At 42.0% G+C, this 13,522-nt stretch overlaps 1 protein-coding gene across 2 annotated transcripts in view; it reads right to left on the bottom strand.

Moving 5' to 3' along the window:
- The window catches only part of LOC111264630 (protein phosphatase 1 regulatory subunit 16A), a 71,275-nt gene that overhangs the window by 6,457 nt on the left and 51,296 nt on the right, over nucleotides 1–13,522 (bottom strand). For both annotated transcript variants that reach the window (XM_022840704.1, XM_022840696.1), the window contains exons 3-8: nucleotides 10,979–11,195; nucleotides 5,458–5,686; nucleotides 4,726–4,851; nucleotides 3,025–3,100; nucleotides 2,250–2,512; nucleotides 624–921 (exon numbers count right to left, since the gene is read on the bottom strand). In XM_022840704.1, the coding sequence (XP_022696439.1) occupies nucleotides 624–921; nucleotides 2,250–2,512; nucleotides 3,025–3,100; nucleotides 4,726–4,851; nucleotides 5,458–5,686; nucleotides 10,979–11,195 (1,209 nt within the window). The remainder of the gene's footprint in view (nucleotides 1–623; nucleotides 922–2,249; nucleotides 2,513–3,024; nucleotides 3,101–4,725; nucleotides 4,852–5,457; nucleotides 5,687–10,978; nucleotides 11,196–13,522) is intronic.

Here is a 13,522-nt window from a genome sequence, read left to right on the forward strand (position 1 = left end):
GAAAAGCGCTATGCTGGGACAACAATCGAAGATAAAGTATGAGCGTATTTATTTAGATAATACAAATATATGATAATTTGTACTGGGCCTATCCAACACAGATTACCCAATAGACTACCTACATTATGGAGAAGATAATTGGTTAACCAATGTGGGTTATGTTAGGGAGCTCACAGGGTATGAAGGCGCCGTAGAGGCTTTGTTCGTCATTTTGCATATGCGTCCATACACACCCTACGAAATGTACTTATAGTTATAACAAGGGCCAAAATTAAGTAAACATCTCAGGCTTAAAGTGAAAGCAGTCGGGTAATGAACGTAAGCCAAGCGCGCGTTAGTAAGACACTTCACCCTATGTAACCGAGCAGAACCGCTTGCGCTTTGTTCTATAATTCATCAACTAGCTTGCTCACATAACAAAAGATTGTTTAAGGCTCACTAAAAGTTTATCTAGAGAGCATAACTCTAAATTAACAACAGCGTTAAAAAGTACAAGTTGCACATCTGATAATATGATAGTTAAAAAAACAGAAGAATAGAGTTGGCCAGCTTAGGGATGTTAGTTTTTTTGTTATTTTTCTAGAAGTGTTTTATGGGTCGTAATATATGTTTGTAACACAAACCTTCGGGACTTTTTGGTGCGTTGGTAGCGGTTGTGGTAAGCGTCTCGTAGGTATGATTGTTCTGTGCTGTTCGGGCATTCTTGCCTTGCTGGACGACCTCTTCGTAGCGTGGAGGACCCATTGCCAGTTGGGATTGTAATGACTGACCCGCCTGCTGCTGCTGCTGCTGCTGCTGCTTAATTTGGTTATTGTTGGCAACGGTAATCGAATCGATTTGATCACTTCCGGCAGGCCGTAGCGCATCTCCGTTTGATAAAGAACCGGTCTTGTTGTTGTTGGGGGAATTTCCGGGAGAGTCCTCCAGGTTGGAACATAACGATGGGTCGTAAGGTCAAAAACGATATCGTGTTAGAATTATTGTACATGCTTAAATGGATGGTGATATTATTCAGTTGATTTTCGGAATATATTGGTTAAAGTAGATGATCTAGCTTTTCTCATAGCTTTACTTAATCGGATTCTATACGGTTTTATTTTCTTTTGTGTATTTGAAAAAAAAAAAAGAGAAATTTTAAGATGGGCATCCTTTGTCACTAATTATTATAAGAGCAAATTGCATACCTAAGTAAAAAGTGTGACGAAGTTGTGAGCTGAAAAAGGTTTTTGCGAACCCTACAGTGCTCTTCATCTTTGTTGTGGAAAAATATCCCTTCTTCATATTTTTATATCTATATATAAGAATCAGTTGAAAGCTCATAGTTCTACCATAACGCGCATCAACCATAGTAGCGTTACACTGGACACAGGAAGGAAACGGTTTTATTTCTCGTCTCCTTTCCTGCGAAATGGCCATTTCAGACAGATGACTCATTAACCGTTGTTATCTGCTGCCTGAATAAGGTGTAAGCCCTGTATAAGGAACGAATGCCTAGGTATTTGCCTTTATGCCACCGGGTGCTGTATATGAATGCCGAACAACATCGGGTATTGAAAAGGTATTTCTTTTGCCTCTGGTAACGTTAATCAACCAGAGTATAAATAATCTTTATTCGAAATCATTCCAAGTGTGAAAAAATAATTACTTTAGCCTTACGTACAGCGTTGCCATTGCATCAGTCAACTGACCTCCCGGTACAAGCATTCTGTATATGCACACACAGTGTACTCTAACATGTGCTTCGTACGCAAAGCCAATACCATTGCGCTATCGTGGGGACCTTTCCATCTTGGTGACAACATGGTCTTAAAGTTATTTACTGCTACTGATATTCTGCGCCTGTTTCAGCAATCACAAGGAACAATCAGATTCTCTAGCTGATGTGGCCATGGGAAAACTACCCTTTCCATTATTGTTTCCGAGAACTACTCCTACGATTCGTATAAGGAACATCTTCTTCTAGGGAATGCATCTAGACTTCAAAATAGCAGTTTACGATGGAGAAACAACTTGTCAGCAATTATCTCCAAACCGAGATCTGTTTGCGTTCAATCAGGCAGCGCCTTGTGCGTTGTTGAGGGCGTTAGGCAGAGACGCGTAGGTGTCTAGTGATTTTCGGTTACCGTAAGTACGTTGACTTACACGCGACGATTAGAATATGTAAGTTAACATTTTGAATACTTAAGAACTGGATCGTCATCCCGGATTTTTGCTGACTAGCTAATGAATGAATTACTGTAATTGCACACCTCATCGTTTGGTCGTCCGTTCGTGCCGTCGGAACTTATTGCGTTTCGACTTTGGTTCTCCTGTCGAATTCGTGCTTCTTCAATTGCTTCTCGTCGTGAGATCTTATTCTTTTCGCGGACTGACGTTCGCCGAACGCTCTGACTACGTGTATTTTGACTGTGACTTCGCCGCAACCTTTGCGAAAGCTGTGATAACCTTTTAATTTCCATTTCATTTCGAAGCTCTTTTATACGTTCCTTGAGCTCAGGATCCTCGCAGATGTCTTCAAAATGTAGTATACAGCAATTTAGGTCTTTGACCACTTACTAAATGTGATAAAATGACAGTTATGATAGAATAAGCCGAGAATACAGTGATTTATTATATGACTAGAAGCATTTATGTATGCAAACCCTAGAAAAGTGCTAGGGAGCTAGTCTAAGCAAGAACGGCTAAAGCAACAGCAGTAGAAAGTGAAAACAGTATAATATTTAGTTAAAGTTAACATACAACTTCGTAACTATTCATGTTGAAGCTGACCGTACTCATGAGCTATTTAGAGACATTTATATTCAGCGACTTTGGTGTTTACTAACGGACAGAATCAAACGCTAGGAAGAGCCATCTTCATATACAGCGATAGCTCTTAGGTTGAGGGAACACGCACAAAATATTTCAAGTTCCAGATTAGTTTCCTCAGCCCAGTGATGTATAGCTGATATAATAATTATCGTAACAGATAGCAAAACAACAACGAACTGGTGGGGCATTAGCGGCGGCAAATGATTTGCTTACCGAATGGGGTTTCACCGTTTTTCGTTTTGGCATTAAGGTCTGCTCCTGATTGCACCAAGAGTTCAACTACGTCGGGCTATAAGTCAATGTGAGAAAAAAGATAGAACGGAAAAAAAGACTTAATCTATCGTCACGATTACAGCAGTTTTATTAAGCGACATGTACGGTATTAGAATATAGGTGACAGAATAGAAAAGTTCACCGTTAACTTCACTGAACGTGAGAGTCGTATGAAAATAATCATATTATAGTTCTTGTTAATGTGTCAGCCAGTCTAAATAGGTAATACAATAATAGAACATTTGGAAATTATGTACATGTTTATGTGTAACGTCAAATGCATCGTCTTTTGTTCTATTTCTCCATCCCTAAACCTTTCATCGTCTCTTTTTGTATCTCCAATAAACAAAGCTCAAGCCATTATCGCCTAGTTCCCCTTTCTTTGTTGCTTCGCACTTTTCAAGAAGGTACTTCTCTTTGTTTCGAAAAGTCTCTAAAGCTATAAACATACCAGCGTATTTATAGTATAGGACGTTTGTCGACGTTCATTACCATTGATGTAAGCTATGTCCCTCTCAGATAGTCCTAGTCTCTTTTCAATATCGCGACATAGGATGTGTCCTTCCGCTCTACCTTCCACTCTACCTATAGCGTGTGCCCTCCCCCGACGTGGTTCACACAGGGGGCACCCCACCCTCACATGGACAAGTGCCATGTTTAATCAGTCTTGAACCCTTTTTCCGAGAGACATTTTTCGACAGTTTTCCCGCGAAATCCTCTCAGGCGGGTTTGCTCTAGGTGAACGTACTCGTTTGGCGCGCTGGGCATTTGCAGAGAAAAGGGGTACGCCCGGCAAACATATCGATGCCGTCTCCTGTATGCTTTCCTGTTCGATTTTAAGTATGGAGAGTCACTTGGCGTGAACAACGCCTTTGCTGGTTGTTCCGTATCAGCGGGACCGAGCCGAATAGATCCGACTCCATGCAGAGAAGATGCATGCGCAACTACAGGAAAAGAGGTACGAAGAAAAGAACTGTCTCCCAGCGCTTTCCACCGGCCCAAGCTGGCCTTTTTAGAGGAAGCCCCAATACTGAAGACGAAAAAAGGGTATCCATCTATCTCCATCTATATATATCTCCATCTAACTGACTGTTGTCCCGTAGTTCGATCCAATGCCCTTACAGGGAGGAAAAAGGTGTTTTCTGCTTTTTCTGGTTCGCGCAACAAATAGGACAAAACATGCCTCCTCAATTAAACACAGAAGGAGGCAACTGGTGACGTGAAGCCAAGCGAGCGGCCTCTGAATGAATGCGACAGTCGGATTGCAAGCCGCATTCTGTGTCCATCACCTGGTGCTAAAATTTAAACCATTATGATATTGGGCTGTAGTTGAGTCCTAAGAAGTACAAATCCTAGGAAACAAGAGAATTAAATGTTTGTAACGAAACACACAGGTGATCACCATCGGTAGCGGACTAAACTGACGGCAACGGAGGAAAAAAGGACAAAATGAATATTTGTCTCGTTGTTACAATAAGATTGATTAAAGTCAAGATTAGAAATGAATGTTATTATTTATCTGCGTGTAATGTTCGGTTTACCTGTATTTTGTGCCGCGGATACTGATTTGTTTACGATATTTTGGAGAAGAAGCAATCTTTTGCATAAGCCGAGCGATTTTTTCATATTTTAAAAACTTACGTGTCCCCAGCAGGCGGCAGCATGAATTGGTTGCCATAGATCGCAATCTGCTGCATCCGTTGCGACTCCGTTCTCCAGAAGAAATTCCACCACTGATATATATCCGTTAGCTGAAGCAATATGAAGCTATTCAAAAATAAAGATTAAAGGAGAAAAATGAAATTTGGTCCTACGTAAAAACGGGCACGTGTTGGAATAGCTATATTGAAAATAAGGGAATGGTTGCAAGTAACTTCAATAGGATTATTTATATCACATACTCGTCATTTATTTTAGGTTGACAATGGCTTTAATTCAGTCTGTGAAGAGTAAATATTCTACCGATGACTACTGCCGGACGCATATTAATAGACCTAAAGAGAATTTTACCTCTGAAACATCACACAGCATCCTCTCCCTCATTCCAGGCGTAACGTATTTCACAGCTAGTACTTTTGACAATACCCATTACTATGATAAAACACGGTTAGGTTTAAAAGGTTCCGTGAACACGTTTGACTATTGTAAATGTCTTTGTACTCGGTCGACATGAGATAGGCTTCGCCAAGATGCTATTCAGTCGTACTTAACTAGTATTGCTTGAACCCTTTTCAAAGGGGAAATGCGCCTATACCTAAACAGGACCCAATAGGATTTTCCAAATAATAGAGACAAACAGGAATTTGAGTATCACACATAACGCTAGATCATAATAACTGATGCTTATACATTGATTTATCAATGTAGCCATACTGGTGTAGCAAGTTGCTCGTCCCGCCAATCGAGATCTACTCCATTGAGCCGATGTTCACGAAGTTCGCGCAACATGTGCATTTCAGCTGCAGCTCGCGTCGTGTCAATCGTATGCTGGGTTATCCCTCGTTTTGCCATCTCCGTTTCGATGTGGTCCAGCGTCGGCTCGTCTTCGCAGATGTCGTAAGGCATATTGCCATCCGCGTTCACTGATAGCAGATCTGCCCCTCTAAAGGAAACGCCACCAACAGAGGTGTGGGCGAATGAAGATGGACGATATGGTGTCGTTTTGTTGGTAGCATTAATGAAAGTTGTCAATATTCGATTTACGATTCACCCGCACAGGTGAGCCCGGCGGATGGCAAAGTCAGTTGGGGTTCGTCGCGATAGCGGGACGACAGGAAGACGGGATACGAGACCACAGGGAATGAAAAAAACAATTAATACACAGTATTAGCTCCAGTGGTCGTAGCATATGAATTGTATTTGCTCGTCATTGAATTAGTGAGAACCGATGCAGGCCGAATGTTATTTTCTTTAGTCATAGTTTAGAAATTCTTGCTTGAAGACAGTTTTGAATATGACGGGTGGCCATGGAATATATATATATATATATATATATGCACGAAGCAGTAGTGCATATTATACCGGAATCGTTTCTACATTTTTCTAGTAGTGGTAATTTCGATTACTAGGAAATATTTGCCAACCTTGGCAACAGCCGTGGACAAAACTTACAAATAAAAGAAATTTGAAAATTTACCCATCGCTTCCGCTCGATCAGTTTGATGAAGTTAAGGAAGTCTAAGCAAATATATACGTCCCCGTCATAGTGCAGTCAGTAATGCGTTTGACCTACTAAACTTAGAAAAAAAAATCGTGGTGATTTTGGACCCAACCATAGACACACTTCGTTTTCGAACCCAAACATTTAAAGGGCTTAAATATCCAGACGTAAGCTGCGAAAAACATTTAATCTAATACGCGAAATGTATTGCTTAAGAAATCCTAGCTCACGTCTGCAAATGCATTCGTGTTCACGCCGCATAATTTACATAATTAGGACCTATTTTTTTCTGTGTTCCTCGATAAAGAGGCACATCTCCATTAATTAGATAACCCTAAAGGTAGTTCAGCGCCTATTGCGTACGTGCCGCAGTGATCGTGTGGTCTTACGAAGTGATTAAATTCTCTATATGCTGTAGTTGGCCATATAGTTAACGATGCGCCGCATGTTATATATTGCATGGGAACATTTACTGTTTCGTCCTATAGCAGCTGGTACGGTACCAGACAGAAATCAGCCACGCATGTCGGGAACAGGATTAACAGCGTCAGTATGAAACACTTGATTATGGTAAGCCTTCTCATGGAAAATCGCATCTAGCAAATGTACAGAAGCAGCGTGAAGTTTCTTCTCTATTCGGCCGAAATGAAGTTACTCGTAGTCTGTATGCATGCATAGCTAGCACGGTGTCACGGAACCACCATTCAAATATAATTCGATACATAGATCGTTCAACAAACACTACTACCGGATACGGTAGTAGTGTTTGTTGAAACTGCAATGGCAGCTGTGAATGTTTCAGTGAATTCAAGTGTTGCTCCTCCCCACAGGAGGCCATTTCCAGAATAGTTTTATTTAATCAAAGGCCTTAACGTTTGATCCGAGTGAATACACAATAAACAAGGTTTTTACCCACTTAACGCTCATGCACGCAGCCCAATGTGTTTTAACATTATAATGTTGATTTGTGCATCCATACTCCACACTATCTTCTGGATCTGCGAATAAGTTACAAATGACCAGATCAAACAAAAGGACAAGGATTCCTTCCATTCTACACGACTTCAGCTAGCTGAGACTACCTCAAAGACATGAAGACCAGATGGCGCTGATTCCATTTATGCACATAACTCTCCGGTCGTAACGAACGCCTAAAATCAGCCTGTGTCTTTCGGCGCTTATCAACTGCACCACTGTTTTAACCTATTGCGAATATATCTGAATGAACGCTGGATATATTTACCTGGCTTTATTGAATCGTTTGTTTTTTATAAAAACATCAATCCTCTAAGTATAGTACACAAACATTATATTCAGCTTGATTGAACAAAACGTAACGACTTTGAAAACCTAATAACAGGAGGATCGATTTTTATTTTCTCTCTGTACAATTCATCACTCTATATCCAAGCTACAAGCAGATTTATATATGTGTACACATATAAACAGAAAATCATATTCTATCTCATCCAGATTGTATCAGATTAAAGAAGCACTTAACGAATGTCTCGATATAAAGCGAAACTCAACTCTTTTCTCGCTTCATGGCCTCTTTCTTCTGTCTATATGTTTCTCGCCTATAAACTCCTTTCCTGCTTTCAAATTCAATCTACTTTTCTTGTTCAAAAAAGGGCCTCTCAGGCCAACATGGCGACAGTCTCTCTTCTTTTTCAGAAAGAGACCAGATCCAGAAGTTGGAAATGTTACGACTAGTGAAAGCAACGAAGTCAAATGGCCAAGAGTCATCGAAATTCACGACGCCGTTGGAACCAGAGACCGCGAGTCGGTATGAAGATCGTGGAGCCTGGGGTAGGAAGCAAGGACTAGGTCGAAACGTAGCGGAGGACCGAAAAAAGCGGAGGACGGGAACAAATGCTGTAGGTGAAGGATGTAGCAGGTTGTCGGCGTGTAAGCAGCGAAAGTCTTCATCACCCAAAACGAGACCTTTAATTAGCCCGAGCGGCGGCACGGATCAAAGCGACCTCCCGGGGCTTATCAAAACAAGGCGACGTAACGTTACTTCGAGTTCTAGAGTTTCCCCTCCCTTGGAATATTTTCAGCCTTTTTCGGTAAAATCATTTGCCATTATTTTTAAAGCAACTAAAGGTTAGGCCATGCTAGATGGGTTCGAGTAAAAGAATAGCTTAACGTCAGACAAGGGCTTCACTCATACTACTCAGACCATTATTGCTGCTACTAAGGTTAATGCTACTAGGTTCTTGAATGTAATCCATCTTATCTTTCTGACCTTGGCCTAGATACTTTTCTTTGTCTGCCCGAACGTAAACACAGCACAGTTAGCTGATCGCCCGCTAGCCAACCGCTCGTTGCTAGAACTCTCAAAAGGTTTGTCTTCAACTCAGTATTCGAGGATAGCCGAAGGTGTCAATGGTCCGCCTCGATTTCAATATGTGGCTTTGTGCCTGCTATTATGTTACCTTCAAGCATCTGAATCATTTCTGCGCACCGACGTTTAATATTTGTGCCTGGCACCACCTTCATTTACAGCGATCTTAGCGTTACTGTTGTAATTATTGTCATCGCGCTGCTAGCAGCTATAGCCGTAGATACGACAATTAGAACAGCGTTAGCATTGCAGCAAAGCTTCGAAAAGTTGAAAGCGTTCGCTTTGTGTCTGTGAATAGTAGCCCCGGTGCGTACGAACATAAAACTTCCCCGCATTGGACCGGTAAGGGGGTAACAGGAACAGAAAGGGGGAGTATGGATGAAACGTAGAGGACTCAGTTCGTTGAAAAGTGGCTGAAAGCTCTATTTGAGACAACTGTGCAGATGGCGTAACGTAACGCATGTCGTGGAAGTCCGAAAGGTCTAAACAGGCGATTTGCTGGCGGCCAAAAGCAAAGTTAAGTTGCTGTCGGGACAAGACCTTTGCGACGGCAGCAGGACACAGCCGGCAACTTGCCAGCAAGTTAAGCAGGCACGAGGCCAACCTCTTGCCTAATAAAAATCAACGCATTTGTTACAGCCGCAGCGACCAGCTGCAACGCGGGTAGCATCAATAACAACAACGACAATGGAAGAAATATTCTACGAAAGGGAATTTTCTTCCCAAGACTCATATTAACATCATCATTATTACCGCCATGACCATCAGCGTTTTCAACGTTCACTTTGTTATCTAGTCTTTCGTCGAGGCCTCCCTTGGAAGCACCGCTTTCGAGGACAACCCCACGTAAGCCATCATCATAGTGTACTTAGTGTCTTTTTCTATGCCGGCTAGTGGTGATAAGAGGGGTGCTCTTCGTCGTCTGCATACACCTCCCTTTTAGTTTTGCTTCGAATCCTACTGCTTCTAGGGGGTCTGTTGTGACAAGAGAGCAGCAGCTCCATGGCTAACTGAAAAGGATGAACCGCAGGCAACCTAAGCTTGCAATACAAGCAACAGCAGCAAGATAATGAAAATACTGATTTTTGTACGTGTCTCAAAAAACAGATATTATAGAAGCAGTAAGAGATCTACTATTTATATGATCAGGGTAACGATTAGGTTACCGGTAGTGTCCGTATTGGCAATAATAATAATAATAATAGTGTATGGTGAGGAACAATTCAGTGATGATGTCTTGGGTGCAGCTGCGTTTATATACAAAGAGCTATAGGAAATGAAGTTACGATCAAAAGGCGGAATCGACTCGAACAATAGAAGAAGATGACACCGAGCTACAATTGATCTGTCCAATATCAATAGATAAACCTGCCTATGTACTTTTATTCGAAATAATTTTACCTGTACCTGTATTGAACGAGTGATTTGAAATTATGCCAGTGTGCCTCGCCAGTGTGCCTCTTTGATCTCGGCGAGAGTAGGCTGGATTGATAGGCTGAGTGGGAAAAGGTTCACTTGGACAAAACACTGAATTAAAGTTATCGTTATCATAGCCAAATAATTTGCAGATATTGTTGTGGTCCTTCAGGATTGAATACGAATTCTGTACACGTACTCTTAACTCTGCTGCTTTTGTCTCAATCCATTTAGCATAGGTAAGACATTCTGCCTACCTAACGTTCGTGCTGTTTGATTTGTAAAACGTAAGAACGTACCAATATCGAATGAAGCGGCCTGTAACGAAAGCCTTATAGCCAACGGACTCTCATTATACACATCATTTTGAGCGCGGAGATTCGTATCTAACCGTATCATAGTTGACAGCCAAAACAACAGCCAAAAATCGGTACGTAGCCTCAGCAGCACTTAAACACTCTCAACAGCCGCTATTTTTTCTGCCTCTTCAGCGGCCTTTTTTGCCCTTCATGGACTCATCGAGAGTGTGCCATGCTTCAGAAACGACCTGCTCTATGAAGCTGATGCTCAGAGAAATGACCGATAATAATCGCAAAAAATTTATCACTTTCTAAAGATGGATGACCGTTCTGTTTTTCGTCACCGGCTGCCATTCCCTGTACAAACAGATACTGATAGGCACGAGTACGAACATCATACGGACATCTAAGGAAAGGCACTTAGTCACCCAGATTTTCCTCGTCTTTGAGACTGCCTTGCTTTTTAGCGATTTTTTTTAGCTATCTATCATAGCCGAAAGTTAAAAATGTATTTATCGGCAAAAAAAAAAAGAAAGCAAACGTCAAAGTGACTAAGAAATGTGTAGCATTGTGAACTTACAACGTAGTACGTTAATGTGGCGTTCCAGTAAGTACTTGGTATAACCTTTTAGTCCTCGGTCGTAACATGCCATTATTTTATGCGGTACTTACTTGAGTATAAGATACTTGACTAAGTGCAGGTGTCCGCAGGTAGCGGCCGCGTGTAGTGGCGTCCATTGTTCAGAATCTTTGGCGTTCACGTTAGCACCAAACTCGACCAGCAGCTTCGTCATCTCTTCGTTGTTGTCGATGCAGCATTGATGCAACGCTGTCAATCCGTCCTCGTTCGTCGAGTCAGGAGAAACGCCCATCATTAATAGTCGACGAACTACCACGTGGAGCAAAGCGAACAGAAAAACATAGAAAAGAAAGAAATGATACTTGGCAATCATTTTCGATGTACCTGGGAAAACTGACCGTTTTCTGATACAAAACACCCAGTGCGATCTCAAAAACAATATCTAATCTGTCTGTTAGGGCCAGTGAAACGAGATAACATGAGGTGATTTTAAATCAGTACGAATACAAAGAGATTACAAGGATAGGTGGTGTGAATTAAGAATGTGACAGGCTTCATTGAGGAACGACGCTCTGATAAGGCGGGTATCACTTTTGTTGCCTATAGCCTCGATCGCATTGGTTCCTTTCACTACAAAACACGAACTATAACATTTCATATCTAATGCGAATTTGAAGAAGATCGCTGTTGAAGCAATGAGTAAATACAGATTAAGGCTACTTTTTGGTGAATTTACACAAAAACCTGAATATAATCAGCGCCACAAAAAGCAATATATTTCCTTTGCCCTCCAAGTCTTATTATTTACAAACAATACTCGCGCATATGTCTGAGGGATATTGACATTGAAGTCTAGCTAGTGTCAGTGGATATCGTTTTCGAAGAACAGCGTTAAGAATAAACAGTATTCCCCCACACCTCGGTCAATTTGCCTCGTACAACAAGTGCTATGAAGCTGTTGCTCATACCCTATACATACATAGCTGGGATGAACATAATGGAATCCCCGGGTAACAGAAGTGTATTCTTCGCCCCGCTTCGGTTGTTCTGAGATGCTTAAAGAGATTATTATTATTGTTTTCCCTGCTCACTTCGCGCAGCGTTACATACCGCTGTTCCTGGGCCCTTATGTGGCGTTATATCTACCGTCAAGCGGCCACTAGGATATTACCATATTATTAACTCTAATCGTGCCTTTTCATCCACGACCAATAAGATTCCGCTGTGGCTCCCTTGGGTCCTGCTAGACTTTTGCTGAAGTTTCCATGGTTTCTGTTGAGGTTCAACTGGGGGCAGCTGGGGTAGTCGCTTCTGCGGTCAGCGCTGACTCTAATGACACAAGGACTGACCGCTAAGGCCCGTCTATGTTTGTCCTCGCTATCAAGTATAGAAGAGCATAATGTCGTTACGTCACGATCGCAGGACAATGCAGCGCAAACCAGCGCAGTTATTTCCGCTCTCTCTACAAGGCTGCCCTTCCTGCTCATCTTTGTGATACTACTCCGTCTATATACTTATCGAATAGTAGGACGTCTACCATAAGATATCCGGACCAGCCAAGGCCTGTTCGACTTGTTGGCTTTCCGACGGCTGCCATACGCGAAAATTTCTTTCATAATAAATGCGGTGTCTAAGTTAACACAGCCACGCCTATTTACCAAGAACACGTCTATGCCTGGCATAGTGTAGAATGTACAACAGACTGACGTCAGCGTCACGTGCTGAGACGGAAAGAGGGCACTCTGTAATCCTCGGTATCTTTTAGCCTTTCTTGTGTACACTTCTTCGCAATTTCCAAGATGGGGCCGCATTTGCTTCGTTCGCAGTCCGCCGCGCAACGGCACGCACCGACGGCTACACATGTCTTTCATCAGCTGTCGATGGGATCACAGAGAAGAGGCGATAGAGGACGGAAAACATTGCTGCCTATTGATTGTTAGAATCGGCTAAGCGCTAACGGATAGAAAGACCGACGATGCGACAAACATCGGTGTCATGCACTGCAGATACTGAAAATCTGTTGTCGCCAGTAACACAAACAACGAACAAAACGAGAGTTTCAAGGTCGTTGCTGCTGCCTTCATTAACACTGTTATAGAACAGCGAAGTAACTACATTGTATCTCTATGTAAGAGCGCAAAAGCGTCGCCATATCATGTCGCATGTGTAAGGTGGAAAGGAACATTGTTTGAGAGGTATAAGGATAACATTTTGCTAAAGATAGGCACCGCCTACCTGAGTCGTTAGCATGGGTACGAATCAAGCGCGGACGCGGCGTTATTGGTCGCGAATAATATATGTTGGCAACGTGAAGGTATAACAAAATCTATATACATCGTTCTATTGCGTACTGTTTCGCCTGTGGCATTCTCTGATGGACAAACACGCATAGATTAACGCATAGATTGACAGATAAATGAATTTCTTGAATTTACACTCAAACTCACAGTACCTTAATGGCGTTTGCTTTGTCCTCCATGCTATTTTGACTATTCCGTTTGACTGCTTCTATCTCGTAACGTCTACCCCCTAACATACACATAGCAGGTATTTACAGTTTCAGAGCTTACGTCAGCATTTTCCTATTTGCTTTCCTATTTTAATTGCTGCGCCGACGGAAGCCAAGTGTTTTTATC

The sequence above is a fragment of the Varroa jacobsoni genome, unplaced genomic scaffold, assembly GCF_002532875.2.
Source record: "Varroa jacobsoni isolate VJ856 unplaced genomic scaffold, vjacob_1.0 scaffold_98, whole genome shotgun sequence".
Lineage (NCBI taxonomy): Eukaryota > Metazoa > Arthropoda > Arachnida > Mesostigmata > Varroidae > Varroa > Varroa jacobsoni.